This window comes from Schistocerca cancellata, chromosome 12 (genome assembly GCF_023864275.1).
Source record: "Schistocerca cancellata isolate TAMUIC-IGC-003103 chromosome 12, iqSchCanc2.1, whole genome shotgun sequence".
Classification (NCBI taxonomy): Eukaryota; Metazoa; Arthropoda; class Insecta; order Orthoptera; family Acrididae; genus Schistocerca; species Schistocerca cancellata.
This window is the reverse complement of record NC_064637.1, coordinates 72,694,503-72,710,833: the sequence shown is the minus strand read 5'-3', so window position 1 is coordinate 72,710,833 and position 16,331 is coordinate 72,694,503. Positions and strand designations below refer to the sequence as shown.

The window sequence follows — 16,331 nt, the reverse complement described above, 5'->3', positions numbered from 1 at the left end:
TTTGTCATGCTCCCATAGAAAGCAGCACAGTGGTTGCTGTTTAGTTTGTAGATAACATGACTGCTTTTACAGGTAGGCCTGCCTTTAATGGGGGCAGGAGATGCCTGTAAATGGACTGCAGTAGTTACTGGTGGGAGGGGTAGAGATACTGTCAGTGGTTGGCTGGTCTGATGTGGATGAAGCCATCCTGAGGTGGATGTCAACATCGAGGAAGGGGCTTGTTGTGTTGAGGAGGATCAAGTGAAGTGAATGGGGAGAAGGTGTTGAGGTTCTGGAGGAATGTGGATAGGGCATCTCCACCCTCGATCCAGATCATGAAGATGTCATCAATGAATCTGATCCAGGTAAGTATGGGATTTTGGGTGGTTAGAAAGGATTCCTTTACATGGCCCACTGGTATATTGGCATAGGATGATGCTATGCGGGTGCCCATTGCCATTCACCAGGTTTGTTTGTAGGTGATGCCTCCAAAGGAGCAGTAACTGTAGCTGAGTATACAGTTGGTCATGGCAAGTAAGGAGGAGGTTGCAGGTCCAGTGTTAGTCAGGTGTTGGGAAAGGCGGTGTTCAATAGTGACAAGGTTGTGGGCAACAGGGGTGTTATTGTACGGGGAGGCGGCACTGACAGTGACAAGCAAGGCACCATGTAGTAAAGGAACAGGTATTGAGGAGAGTCCTTGGAGGAAACAAATGGTGTCTTCTACTGGTAACAGACTGAAGGGGCTGATCTATGACAGCAGATATTCTCTCAGTGGGGCACAGTCCTGTGTGGTTGGGATTATGGAATTTAGGAAGCATGAAGAATGTAGAAGTGTGGAGGATGGACTTAATGATTTTAGGAGAGACTGGAGATACTGCTGGATTTCAGAAATGGGGTTGCTGTGGCAGGGTTTGTAGGTGGACATATCTGACAGCTGGAGACCCTCTGCCAGGTAATCCCCTCTCCCAACCCCATGCCTCATGGCTCGTATCCCTGTAATATACCTAGATGCAATACCTATCCCGTACATCCTCCCACCACCACCACCACCACCACCACCACCACCACCTCCTACTCCAGTCCCATCACAGGTATCTCCCATCCCATCAGTAGCAGTGCTACCTGTGAAAGCCATCATGTGATCTACAAACTGTGGTGTAACCACCGTGCTGATTTCTACATGGGCATGACAACTAACAAGCTGTTTGCCCAAGCAAGTGGCTACTGTCAAACTGTGGACAAAGGACAGCTGGAGCACCCAGATGCTGCACATGCTGCTCAACACAATGTACTTCACTTCAATGACTGCTTCACACCTAAGCCATCTGTGTCCCTCATACCAACATCAGCACTTCTGAACTGTGCAGGTGGGAACTCTCCCTACAACATATCTTTCATTCTCATAACCCCCTTCGCCTCAACCTTCACTAGTCCTACCCACTTCCCTCGTCCCGCTCCAGCAGTATCCACGCCTCCTATTCCACCAATGCAAATACTAATCGTTTACCCTCCTCTACGACTTCTCCTCTCCCTTTCCTCCAGCACAGCCAATCAACTCTGTACCTAACAGTCCTATCTTGCCCCACCACGCACCTACCCACCTTCAAACCAGCACATCATCTTCCCCCACCCCTAGCCTCCTACACGTCACACTCCCCACCTCATACCCCCTCCTTACCCTCACCACAGATTGATGTTCAGAATCAGGTGATTGCTAACACACAATGCAATGTAATTTACTTTTGTGTTATAGGATTAAATCATTTAAATAATATATAACAATTGTGTACCCAGCCTCAATGAAGATTATTGTTCATTATATAATTTGCCCTGCTGGAGAGTGAAGTATAGAGGTGTCTTCAGTTGTCATTTATGCTTTCAGACCATAGCTGGGTAAGGAGAGGATGCACACACTGCCACAAAATGGGTAGGAAAGCGTCCAACAAGAACTGAAGAATCGGTTCAAATATTACCCTGACAGAAGAGGTGCAGAACAGCTGTTGATCTCTGGTGGCCCAGAAGACTATGGAGTTAGGCTTACACTTGGCATGAAGATGAGTATGTTCCCAAGGAGGAGATGCATTACTACCAGCATTCCTTCTTACTGTGTTTAACTGGATAGTTATCCTTCGCACAAAGCTGCTTAAAGATGAGGAGGATGGTCTGTGAAGGGTCTCACTTGACAAGTTGCAGGGGCCTACAATGATCCTGAATAGTTGTTGGAATATCTTCGGTCTACTATGGCATCTGTCAGAAGCTGAGGGGCTCTGTACGGAGGGGACTACCAGTTCCCACAGCACAGGTCATCATGTCGGACATGTCTCCCACAATCTCATTGATTAAATATGACAGTGAGGAAGTGATATAATAGAAGAGGTACATAACTGCCAGTTGGCTCTTCTAAGAGCCCAACACGATAAATGGTCCACTGGGCAGTGACAAGAAAGGGACAGGATCATTGGAAAGTGCTCACTGCCAAAGATTATTGTGTAGCACAAACTGTAGTGAAGTGGCGAGACTCAAGGAAGAGAACGTAAGGTCAAGAGCCAAAACTGTATCCCCGAGGGTGGCACTGAATTTGGTAGGAATCTCTTAATTGAGGAGACACACAAGAAGCTGGTCCATTAGAAGGCCCCTACTAGACAACTTGGTAATACCTTATAGGGGGTGTGCACACTGAAATCCCATAGTAGGAGAATAGGGGTGGGGTTGGGGGTAGGGCTGGGGGGGGGGGGGGAGGTTATTAGGTTAAGGTGGTTATCTCAAGGTAAGTAAATATCCTCCTTTGAAGTAAATGTGCATTACATATGGTGTCACCGCCGGACACCACACTTGCTAGGTGGTAGCCTTTAAATCGGCCGCGGTCTGTTAGTACGAGGGCAGTTCCATAAGTAATGCAACACATTTTTTTTCTCGGCCAATTTTGGTTGAAAAAACCGGAAATTTCTTGTGGAATATTTTCAAACATTCCCGCATCGTCTCGTATAGTTTCATTGACTTCCAACAGGTGGCAGCGCTGTACGGAGCTGTTAAAATGGCATCTGTAATGGATGTGCGTTGCAAACAACGGGCAGTGATCGAGTTTCTTTTGGCGGAAAACCAGGGCATCTCAGATATTCATAGGCGCTTGCAGGATGTCTACGGTGATCTGCCAGTGGACAAAAGCACGGTGAGTCGTTGGGCAAAGCGTGTGTCATCATTGCCGCAAGGTCAAGCAAGACTGTCTGATCTCCCGCGTGCGGGCCGGCCGTGCACAGCTGTGACTCCTGCAATGGCGGAGCGTGCGAACACACTCGTTCGAGATGATCGACGGATCACCATCAAACAACTCAGTGCTCAACTTGACATCTCTGTTGGTAGTGCTGTCACAATTGTTCACTAAAATCTGAACGAACTTCTCCTTCTTCATGACAACGCAAGACCTCACACAAGTCTTCGCACCCGAGAGGAGCTCACAAAACTTCAGTGGACTGTTCTTCCTCATGCACCCTACAGCCCCGATCTCGCACCGTCGGATTTCCATATATGTTTGGCCCAATGAAGGATGCAATCCGTGGGAGGCACTACGCGGATGATGAAGAAGTTATTGATGCAGTACGACGTTGGCACCGACCTCGACCAGTGGAATGGTACCGTGCAGGCATACAGGCCCTCATTTCAAGGTGGCGTAAGGCCGTAGCATTGAATGGAGATTACGTTGAAAAATAGTGTTGTGTAGCTAAAAGATTGGGGAATAACCTGGTGTATTTCAATGCTGAATAAAACAACCCATGTTTCAGAAAAAAAAATGTGTTGCATTACTTATTGAACTGCCCTCGTATATGTCGGACCCGCGTGTCGCCAGTATCAGTGATTGCAGACGGAGCGCTCAGCCCCGAGATGGTCGCTCGCCGTCTGAGTTGCTCTACAGTTGCCCTCATCGAACCTTGATGTCTTTGCTACATCCGCCGCATCAGGAAGCTGTGCAGCGGCAGACACCTGCTTTTGCCCCAGGTGACGTTGTCTACTACCACCACTATCGAGGTTCACGGAGTTGGCTCAAAGGGTGCATTCTTCGCTGCCTAGGAAGCACTATGTATCTGGGTTTGGGGGCCTCTGGTGAGATGCGCTGCCATCTCAATCAGATGTGCCTCTGCCGTCGCATGGGATCTGCCACTCGCCGTCTGCTTTCAGCGACGGTGCCGTCCGGTCAGCGCCCCGGGGACCCATCTACTGGCTCGCCTCAGCCCCCGGTGTTACCGACGCTGCCTTCCATTTTGCCCCATGGCGATACGCTGCCACCTGTTCTCTTGGTGACGCATGGAGTGGACGTGTCGTTGCAGCCGCTGGGCGCCCCCCTACGTCACGTGCTGCTGATCGCTCCCCGTGATCAGTTGTCCTACGACATGGAACTCTTGCCTGCTCCGGACCATATGTCGTCTTCGCCCGTCGAGTGCCCCGGCCCACTGGAGGTCGACCCTTTGGCCCTTCCTGTCTCTCTACGGGTGCATACACCGTATGTTGGCATGCACCCAGGAGTAGGTTTTCAGGCATTCCCTAGCTCCCCGTGGTCCGAATGGCAGGGTGTGGGTGGCACAGCCTCGCCTGTTAGGCTCCCCACCTCGTCGCATATATCAACATGGGGTCCTCCCTACAGCAGGCGGAGGCCTTATACCACAACCGTATGCCGATTTGCGGGGGAGGAATGTTGTGTCACCGCCAGACACCACACTTGCTAGGTGGTAGCCTTTAAATCGGCCGCGGTCCGTTTGTATACGTCGGACCTACATGTCGCGACTATCAGTGATTGCAGACCGAGCGCCACCACACGGCAGGTCTATTCTAGAGAGACTCCCTAGCATTCGGCCCAGTTGTACAGTCGACTTTGTTAGCGATGGTTCACTGTCTACATATGCTCTCATTTGTAGAGACGACAGTTTAGAATAGCCTTCAGCTACGTCATTTGCTACAACCTAGCAAGGCACCATATTCAGTTACTATAAGTACTATCTTCAAGAATGTATTCTGAACAGATAATATTGTGAATCATGTACCGTCAAGAGCTACGTTCATCATTAATGGATTAAAGTTAAGCATCAAACTAATTACGTCCGCTTTCTGAATTCTCATTCCTTGTCATGTTCCAGACCTCACATCAGTATAGTTCTTCCCTCACACACCAGCCTGCATGAGCTAAAACGTGTGCATTTCGGCCTCCACTCGTAAAACGGTGTTGGCTCTTCTGCTAACACAAAATTACAAATGGGGATCAATATCGTCACTTGCACTGACACTGCTACAGCTTCCAATGTGATACAGAAAGGAATCCACTTATTGCTGACACCTGTGCAAACCAATGTACAGAACCCTCTACACGTTCTCTTGGGACCAGTATGGCCCCAACAGACTGCACGGCAGCCTCAAAGAGTTGGGGAATGATCATCAATTAAGTGTGCTTCTTGGAGAGCAACACAGATTGCAGAACAAGAACAAATCAGTAGTTGGAATTCTAACAGGTAACAGTTATATCAACTATAGTTCCATTGGATCAGCACACTGAAGGTGACCTGGTGAGGTGTGAAGGGGCCAGGGGGGCAGGTCATGCACTATGATCAATGTTTACGGGTGTGGAACAACAACAACGAACACTTTTTCAGAATCTGATGGCGTGAGGGGTCAGGTGCTTCCAGTGTCACTGCAGCAGCCTACTCCTAAGATTTCTTCTTATTCTCTTTAACAACTTCTGATGGGCAAAATTCCTGCGAGGGCTTACCACTGTATGTATAGGAACGTGCGAAGAGTGAACATGCCTCGGATCCACGGTCCATGGCTCCTTCAGTCAGTGATTGGTGTCAGGCCTCCGCTTTGTGGATTTGCAGTGAGAGTGTTACAAAGCTGAAGCCCTGTCGCTAGTAGATGCCACAGGAGGAAGCTGCTTCCACAGCGAGGTGCAGGGAGCGGTTCCCAAAGGTGGCGCTGGAGGAGCTGACAGAGGTGAGGGCCTATTGCCCCCACAGTTAATTTTATTTGTGCGAACATAGCGTGTCGAAGTGGAGACAGTAAATACGTCAGGTACTGCTGATGACCTGGTCACAGCAGTGGCAAAGGTCAATATCACTGTGACTGGATGCAAATGAGCATATTTTTTCCAAACTTCAAAATAAGAGAGATAATTTATCTCTTTCAGTTCCCCGATTTTATGTTCCTCGAATGGGTTAACACACTTCGGGGTTGGGGAGGGTGGTTGTTTCCACAGCTGACAGACAGTTTGTAGCACACATCGAGAATTTTCGTGATGTGGTCAGCTACATTCTCCACAAATCAGGTAGTATTTAAACACTGAAGACATATGCCCGAGGTGCTTACTTTTAAAATATGGTGTCATATTGCAGCAGTAACACAAGTTTGACCTCTTCTAGAATCAGATTCCCCTGTAAAATGAAGAGATATGTGGCAGTGTCTACCTTATTGTCCGGTGGCTCTGGATATACGAAGTGGATTCCTCACATCTGCAAATCTTTGCCAAGTTCTTCATCTGTCCGCAGCATCAGTTCCCGACGAAAAATTAATCTTTGTACCATGTTGAGGTTCTTATGGTGATGTGATGGTAGCAGGTACACCACCAAGTTGTTTACAAGAGATGAATTCCTAAGACTGGGGAGGATTTGGCACCTTAATTAAGATGGAACCACTCTGCTATTTGCTAAGAGAAGGGAGATCACCAAAAACACTTTCAATAGAAGATTGGTTTAGGAGCCAGAGAAGACCTTCCATCTGTCTGTGGGCAAATCAGGAACTGAGGGGAATAACACAAATTCGAGGGACTTGCAGACACAGCAATTTGTGTTCCTCTCCTGACATAGCCAAGGAGGAAACAATCCAAGGAGGGTAGTAACAATCAGCATTAAACTGTTGTCCATACTGGAAATATTACTGGAGCCTTACAGCTGCCGGTTGTCCAGTGATGCCAAATATCCACCACGATGGCGTCCTACTTTGAACGTGGTTTCTTCTCCACGGCTGCCACCTGCTAAGGTAAAGGCCATCTGGCACGATAGCCAGTGCACGGGGTCCAGGCACTGCCAAACGGACAGGCACCTATTCCTCAGTAAGTGCAGGGAGATGACAGCTCGAGCCTCGACAGTGTGACCCGTGCGTGGTCTGGGGGTCACCAATGCACAGGTACCTGACGACCTCCACACTGACTGGCTATCACGTTAGATAGTGGGCAATCTTCCCCACGTGGCTCGCACAATCTGTAAAAAATTTGAAAAGGTGGATATCAAATCGAGATCTGGGGACTGAACGCAAGATAACCAAAATATGTGTTGTAAAATGAAGGAACAAAGTGGAAGGAGCCAGAATCGACATCCTAAGAGTGAGCTATGTTGTCAACAGGAACTCTGTCAGAGAATAAGATTGAGAAAATATATAATGAGAGAGAAAAATAACAGTACAGAAAAATATGAAGCACTACCATGGCCATGGACCCTTTGCTCCCACGCACCTACCCCAAAAGAGTTCAGAGTCCCGTGAGGGCTTCTCTCGTGATTCCCACTTCTTCATAGAAACAAGCACTGCCATTTCATTCTTCATAGCTGGTACTGCCAGAGAGTTTTCGTCAGTGGGAGGATGGTACAGAATGAACTCAGCCTTATGAGGCAAATTGAGGAGCCACTCGACTGATTAGTAGCAGTTCCAAGGTCAAGAAACCCAACAATGACCAGGAGAGCAGCATGCTAACCACATACCTCACTGTACTGCTGCTGGAGAGACCACTGGCAGGGAATGACACACAGGGCAGTCGGGTGCCGTGGTCCTTCTAGGGCCAGAACACAGAACTTAACCTTACCCTGGTTTTTTTTTTTTTCTTCTCATGGTGATAATTACCAGGTGTACCCGCATGAAATGAGCATTAAAATACAAATGTGTCAATAGGGAACATTTGTCGTGAACGAGCCTTAATTTTTTTTTGTTTGGTTGGTACGACATCTGTCAAAGATATTTAGTATACATCAAGTCATGGAACAAGCATAATCATATGTTTTCATCATGTTAACAATGTCGAATTTTGTACTAGAAAGTGATGACTTGCAGAAAGCATTGATTTTTTGTTTTCATTTGAAAAAAAGTGCTGCAGAGTTGCATCAAATGCTTGTCGAGGCATATGGTGATCGTGCTTTATCACAAGCAACATGCAAAAGATGGTTTCAACGGTTCAGAAATAATGATTCTGATGTAAGAAATCAAGAACGTGGAAGACCACCAAAAAAGTTCGAAGATGCTGAATTGCAAGCAATATTGGATGCAGATGATACTTTGAGTCAGAAGCAAATGGCAGCAATGCTAAATGTTGCACAAAAAAAATTTTGACCATTTGAGCGCTATGGGAAAGATCAAAAAGTGTGGAAAATGGGTGCCACACGAATTGAATGATAGACAGATGGAAAATCGAAAAACCATTTGTTAAATTTTGCTTCAAAGACATGAAAGAAAATCAATTTTGCACTGAATTGTTACTGGTGATGAAAAATGGATTTATTTTAAGAATCCTAAACGGGAAAAATCATGCGTTAATCCGTGACAACCACCAACATCGACTGCAAAACCAGATCGATTCGACAAGAAGACAATGCTCTGTGTTTGGTGGGATCAGAAAGGTGTGGTGTATCATGAGCCTCTAAAACCCAGTGAAACTGAATACTAATTGCTACAGACAACAAATGATCAATTTGAACTATGCATTGATTGAAAAAAGACCAGAATGGGCCGGAAGACATGGCAAAGCAATTTTTTTACACGACAATGCACCTGCACACAAAGCAAAACTGGTTCAGGATACAATCAAAACACTTGGCTGGGAGCTGCTACCCCACTCGCCAGATTCACCACACTTGGCCCCTTCTGACTACCATTAGTTTTCATCAATGGTACACGCATTGGCTGAGGAACACTTCAATTCCTACGAAGAAGTCGAAAATTGGGTGTCTGATTGGTTTGCTTCAAAAGACCAACATTTCTATTGGTGTGGTGTCCACAAATTGCCAGAAAGGTGGTCAAAATGTATAGAAATCAATGGTCAGTACTTTGAATAAAATGTTTTTACTTTTCAATACAAAATTAGTGTTTCACTTTCACACAAAAAAACGCTTGTTCCATACTGGTACACCTGGTAAAACTTTATTATTAGCCCTTCGATTTTTTATTTTACATCTCACTTTTGTGAAGGGCTAAATGTAAATGGACAAGAAATGATGGAGGAAAAGCTGTTGATGTGACAAAAATTAATAGCTTGTTTGTGTGCTGGAATTGGTGCAGTTAGGAGCCAACAGGACATTCCACTATTCTTACAATACCCCAAACTTGGCAATGAAAGACTTCGCTTCCTTTTCCAAAAGGGTGATGTGTCGACTCAGTAAACCGCCAGACACTTTTTTCAATTGAACATTGGTTTCACTCTAAGCCCAGGAATTCGCGATGTCTTGTACTGTTTACCCTAAGCCCACATATACAGAACTGTATTTGCAGATTTGTAGCTCCACCACCCTTTACAAATTATGGCCACTTTTAGAATTCTGGTGCACCAGGCACCTGTCGTGTAACTTAGGGACTGTCTCACAATGAAGTGTGAGCACCTACAGTCTGTGTTGAAAGAAAATGGATATTCACCTGACCAGATTTGCCCAGCTTTGGTAAGATTTGGCATGAGACTATGATAGAATACCATCTGAGGCACTGCAAGCCTTAAGTATAAATTCAATAGCCAGATTGACTGAAATCATAAACAGAATTTATGACACAGGGATTTGGCCTCTAAGACCTACTTAATAGCACTGTAATACTTATACACAAATGGTGAAACATGAAAGACTGCAAAGACTACAGGACAATTAGTTTCAACTGTCATGTTACAAAGGCTGTAATGAGAAGGATATTAAGATGAACTGAAAAGAAAAATTGAGGAAAATACTGGGGAAGGAAAGTTTTGCTTCAGGAAGTGCAAAGAAACAAGAGATGCTATGGGTTGCCTGAGGATGATCAGAGAATGAATAATAGAAATGAAGAAGTAAGTGTATATTTTATTTCAACTAGGGCATGACTTTAAATACAGTCACAGTATACAGGAGTATACTGCTGCAATTTAAAAGATGTTGGTATGGGCTGGAAAGATAATGGAGATGTAGACAAAGCAAATACTGAGAGTACAGAAAGGAGACTGAAGATATGAGCATTGGAAGGGATGTAAGGGATGCCCATTGTCACTGAAGCTGTTCAACATATATGGAGGCAAATTGAGATGCAAGGCCTTAGATGACGCAAGAGGCATTATAACTGGAGAAGAAAAGAAAGATTATAAAATATGTTGACAATCAAGCAGTGCCGGCAGAATCGGAAGAGAAGCAACAGCGGATGTTGAATAGTATTGGAGGAAGGAAAAAGTAAGAATGAAGATAAATATGCTATAGGAAAGACAAAAGTTATGAGAACAAGCAATAAGAAAGCTACAGTTAACACTTTCTTACTTGGTAAATAGATAGAACAAATAAAATACTGTATGTACCTGGGAAGCTTAATGACATGGAATGGGTGCTGTATAGAAGAAATAAGGAGGTGGCTACATATGGAGAAAAGGCATTTGAAATGGTGAAGCAGTTACTAACATTTAGAAGAATTCCAATGGAGCTAGATTTTATAAATGTTATATCTGGAGTGTACTGTTATACAACAGTGAATAATGGATCATTAAAAAGAAAGATGATGTTCAGAAAGTTTTGAAATGTGGCTATGGAGAAGGATGCTTACGGTGGAGTGGACTGACAGACTTAAGAATGAAGAAGTTATGAAGAAAGAAAGAAGATTTTTTAGACATGATCAAGAAGTGGAAAAAATCTTGGCCGGGACATACACAGCGTAGGAATTGTCTGCAACAAATAATTATAGAGGGGAAGGTGGAAGGCAGGAGAGGAAGGAAAAAAAAAACTGTTGCATGAAAGTCATTTTTCATCCACCTACATAGACCTCACCTCCTCTTGGCTTGCTAATGGGTGATGTGGGTCTGTAGAAAACTGCAATCTGCAGGATACTGCATCTGTATGACAAAACCTGAATTGGCCTCTTGAAGCCCAGTAAACTACGGTATATTGTTAGGATTATTCTGCTACAATTAGACCATTTGGATTTCAGTTATTAAGTTATCTGTGGAAATGTGTTTTGATAGGATATGGTGAATCTCTTTATTTCTCTGCAAAGATGAAAGTGTATGATCAGTGCCACATTAAGAGACTTTTAATTTGATCAATTTGACTGCCAAGTATTAACTCTGGGCAAGCAATTTATCAGAGCATGTGCATTCAGTAACTGCATCATACATATACCGGCATGATTCAGATACAGCATAATTCCGCAAAGGTAACAAAATTCAATGGAGGGTCATAATGCAACTCCAATGTCTGTGGATGCACAACTGTGCCAATCATTCGTTTAAAAACATAGTGATGTGCATCAATAATCTCCAGTTACAAAATTCACCTAAAAGTTGCCTGGTTGCCATCTGAAAAATTGAGGCGCAGAGTCAACATCATTCGTCATCAATCCAAAACTCGCATGGAACAAAAAAGATTGTGCAACATTATGTTGGTGATCTAAGCAGCTGTAAATAAATTGCTTGAAGCATTCTGCTTGAAAGCTCGATGTTAGTGGAGCCTAATCAGAAAGTAATAAATTACTATTGCTGATTGACACTTACATTTAATTGTCTGGTAGAGTTTCAGTCCTCGCCTGTTGATATCGCATGCTGTCACTGAGCCCCCGTGGTGTTCTGACCTGCAATTACATAACTGCTATTAAAATTACTGCAAATAACATAAAACTACCTTACAAGTCAATGATCATTATCACTAGGCAATGTAATAGTTCATCTTGATTGCTATTGTATGTATATTTTATTTAAAACACCTTCCATGTTTCAGATACAGCCATCATCAGAATCACATTTAAAAATCTCAATACTGATACAGTGTATCAAGTTTTCTAAATGTGATTTGGATGATGGCTGTGGTCAAACACGTAAGGTGTATTGAAAGAAAGAAAAAGAGAGAGAGAGAGAGAGAGAGAGAGAGAGAGAGAGAGAGAGAGAGAGAGAGAGAGAGAGAGAGAGAGAGAATAGTGACAAGGATAGCCAATAAAATTGATTAAAATTAATCTTGTCTTGATTTGAGACTTCAACCAACAATACATTTAAGTTTATATAAATAGTATTTTATGCTCTTAGATAATGATTCTCACACTCACTCAGTCATTCATTCATTCATTCAGTTACGTAGATCCCATCAAGGAGTGTCAAGAGGCATCCAAAAATGATTTACAATAGTGTTTTTTTGTACTTTATTTATTAATGCACATGTGTCAATGTACTTGAGATCTCACAATATATTCGCCCCCTCCCCTGCCGCCAACATCAATAGACAGCTGTCCTGGTAAGTTCATTACTGCATCACGGGACCGCTGTTTTGGATATTAAACACACAGCTGTGGGCAGCTCCCAGCAATTCTCTCTTGTTGCCAAATTTCTTACCTTGAACCATCCTTCCTGTCAGCGAATAAAGAATAATTGTATGGAATGAGTTCTGGTAAATATGGTGGATGTGGCACAAAAATGAACTCCAGTGATGTCCACTTTGCAGTCATAGCATTGCCAGTGTGGGGCCGCACATTATTGTGCTGGAGGAGCACTCCTTATGATAACTTCCCTTGTCAGCTTTGCTGAATCCTGAGTCCAAATCCTTTAAGGGGTCACAGTACATCCTGCTGTTGACAGCCAGTCCATCGGCAGTATACCTCAAGTGTCCCAAAAGACAGAGATCATATGCTTACCAGCAGAGGAAGCAGCACAAAATGTTTTGGGCCAGGTACTCCCATGATGTTTTCATAGCATGGATTGGACTTTCTTCTCAGGGGCATGATAGTGACATCATCTTTCTCCACCAACCACTAGTTCTCCAAAAAAATCTATATCTTCATTCTTCATTTCCAATAGTCAATGACAGATTTCAACTTTGTCATCTTTATGAGCCCATGTCAAGTCCCCTGGAACCCAGTAAGCACATACATCTTTCATAAACAAATTGTTATGAATAATGGACAGCCATACCATTTCATCAAAGGTTATTCACCTATCAGCCATAATCAACTGAGACATAATCTCAATGTTGCACGGATTTCACATTGCTAACATCAACCAGTACTCACATTCTCGGGTGCATATTTCCTTCCGCTACACAACCCAGTGATCCAGCTGTAAGCACTCGTCTGTACAGGGGCTTCTCAAACACACACCAAAGTTAAACTGTTTACAAGTATCTGTTGTTTTGACTCCTTCCTTCCACAAAAACCATGCAGTCTGTCTTTGTCAGAGAGAATCACCTTCCATCTTGTTCACAGCTTTCTCTACTTAACAAACAAATGCCGTCATTTCAATATACACTCTTTTCACAACTCCCATGTACTGTCTGTGCAGAGTACTAGACTCAGTTAATTGCCCTACGAGATGTGTCCATAGTTCGGGCTCAATTTGTAAATCAACGTAACTGTATATCATTTCTGAATGTCACTCGTACATTAACAAAGGACAAGCTAATCAAAGAAAGTGATTGTGTGTACTGTGTTAACAATAAGCTATGAGCATATTGTTTAATGCTATTCACACTCATTCCACTTAAATTTAACAGAGTAAATTAAAAAGAAAGCTGTTACTTTGAGCTGCCTCCCAATTTTATTACATAGCTGCTGCCCATCTGCTATTAGTAACTTAATATTTACTTGATTACTATGGTATTTTTCAAAGAAAAATATCTTCCTTTATCTATAAACCAGAGGAGAGACCCAGCATTGCCCAGGTATTTATTTATAGCTGTGTGTCCATGACAATACCAAGCAGCATCTGGCCTTGTGCTTAATGTTTATGTGTAAAGTCTGGGAACTCACGCATTGCACGCTATGCTTCTTTTTCAAACTCGCTCCCACACCTTCGATATGTGTATTTCTTATACCCACAGCATTTATCACCTGATAGTACGGTATATGAGCAATGAGATTGGTTGAAATTGGTCCAGTGGTTTAGGAGAAGATGTAGAAAATGGAAACATAAACACAAACACACACACAAATTTTTATAATATATAGGATGGATACCGAGTCCTATTTCCGGCGCATTACTACTATCCATGCTGCTTAAGCTTAAAAATGACCACTGCTGCTTGCATGTTCCTAATATAATTTTTCAATCCCTGAACCTAGATACAGTAATATCCCAGATTTGCACAATAGTTGGGACTGAGTGATAGCCGTGTAAGTGGAATTTCTGTTAAGTCTGGGTCCAGTGCTGGAAATTTTATACATACAAATTATGTTCAATTGGGACTAGAGACTAAAGAAAGCAATGTAATATAAAAGAAAACTGTTCAGTAACATGTTCAACAATACAACAAATTATAGTACAGTACACGGCAACAAAGTAAACTAAAGTTACTGTGACGCAGAAGGCTTCACAACACCCAACATCGAGCCTGCTAAAAAATTGTTATTCCCTGTTTTGTAGCAGAAATGCTCATTTTGTTGGAGCCTATTTTTTTCTAAACTTTATAACTATTGTTCAAATGAACAGAGGCCGCCTCTGAAATCTGCAACTGACATTTGATCTTGTGACTGAACTGGATCTAACGAATCAGGCTGTTCAATGTTTTGCTCTTGCTCACTCATTCGTATAAGCTCATTAATTGTCAGCTCTCAATTGTGTACATCCAGCAGTTCTCGAATATTGTCACCATCCACCTCCAAATTTAATTGTCTGGCAAGATCAACCACTTCTTCAATCGTGTTATCCATTTGATCAGAATCTGGTTTTCAGTCGTGAGAAACATGACAACATGTTTTTTGCAGATGCCATTTAAAGCTTTTTGTGAAATTTCATTCCATGATTGTCCAATAATTCTCATGGGTGTCTAAAACATTGAATTGCTTCCAAAAGCCTTTCACAGAGATCTCATTGTTTCATCTAATAGCTTTACGTGGATGTGCAAAAGATTGTCTTCTGTAGTAAACTTCTGAAGTTTCAACAAATCAAGGGTCCATCGGTTGAAGCAAGGTGGTTGTATTCAGTGGCAAAAATACAACTTTCACATGCGAGTCAATACAAGAGTAACACAAGGATTTAAAGCACCACTTTAAATAGGATTTGTTTTAATTGGCAATAACATTTGACTTCAGGTATGAAGTACCGATAAAACCAGTCCTCAAAAAGGGAAGCTGGCACCCAAGCTTTAGCATCTGACTCCTGAATCATGGGCAACCCAGATCATATATATTTTTTAAATCTCCTGAATTTTCTGAACGATAAACTAAGAGAGGTTTTAATTTACTATCACCAGCTATATTCTCCCCATCCATCATGTTAATTGATTTTTGGCGCTTTCAAAACCTGGAAAGGTTTTCAATCCACATGCGATATAGGTTCTACTAGGCGTTTTTTTCCAGAACAGATCAGTTTTATCTACACCGAATATGATTTGGCTGGCAGCCACCTTCTCCTACCACTGACTCGAGTTTCTCTGTATAGATCAACACAGTCTCTCTATCAGCTCTTGCCACCTCTCTTCTTTCTGTGATGCTATGCCAATTACGACAACTTTTGAACTGGCTAACCCAACCATTGCTAGCTTTCCAATCCTGTACCCCACGGGTCATGCCCATGTGGTCGACTCAGATGCAAGACCTGCCCCTTCACCAACCCACTATCTCCTACCAAACGTAAGGCAGGACGGTGGGTGAAAGCAGCTGTGTTATGAATTAGCTATGTTGCAATTACTGTACAGGATTCTATATGGGCCCGACAAGTAACTAACTGTGTAGCATGAATGACCACTGCTAAACTGTGGCAAACTGCAAATTTGACCATCCACTAGCTGAACATGTAGCACATCACAACACATATGACATCAACAGCTGCTTGGCTACACAAGCCATTTGGATGGAACTACGCAGGTGAGAATTTTCTCTTCAGAAATCCTGCAATCCCCCTGACCTAAATGTCTGCTAAACTGTTTCCCAGTGCCTCACCTTACTTCCCCTCTCCCTTTCCCACCTGTCACCCTTTCTCCCTTCCCTCCCTGTCTCCCTTTTCACCCTCCTCTCCTTTCCTCCCCTCTGTCTCCCTTACAGCCTTACCTTCTAAACCCCTTTCATATTGTTGTGCAGCAGCTGAATTATCTGTCAAAAGACCTGCCACACTATACCACTACACACACCTTGCCTGGCATGTCCTTCCGCACACCACTGCCCCACATCCATCTGTGCAGGCAACTATTCTGAATATAAGT

General features: G+C 43.4%; 1 protein-coding gene across 3 annotated transcripts in view; it reads right to left on the bottom strand.

The window, feature by feature from the left end:
* Nucleotides 1–16,331, bottom strand: part of LOC126109703 (uncharacterized) — a 47,501-nt gene that overhangs the window by 14,073 nt on the left and 17,097 nt on the right. For 2 of the 3 annotated variants that reach the window (XM_049914755.1, XM_049914756.1), the window contains one exon: nt 11,705–11,781. In XM_049914755.1, coding sequence (XP_049770712.1) covers nt 11,705–11,781 — 77 coding nt within the window. Of the gene's footprint in view, nt 1–6,903; nt 7,215–11,704; nt 11,782–16,331 lie in introns of all 3 variants that reach the window. The other variant, XR_007523716.1, reaches the window with a different exon arrangement.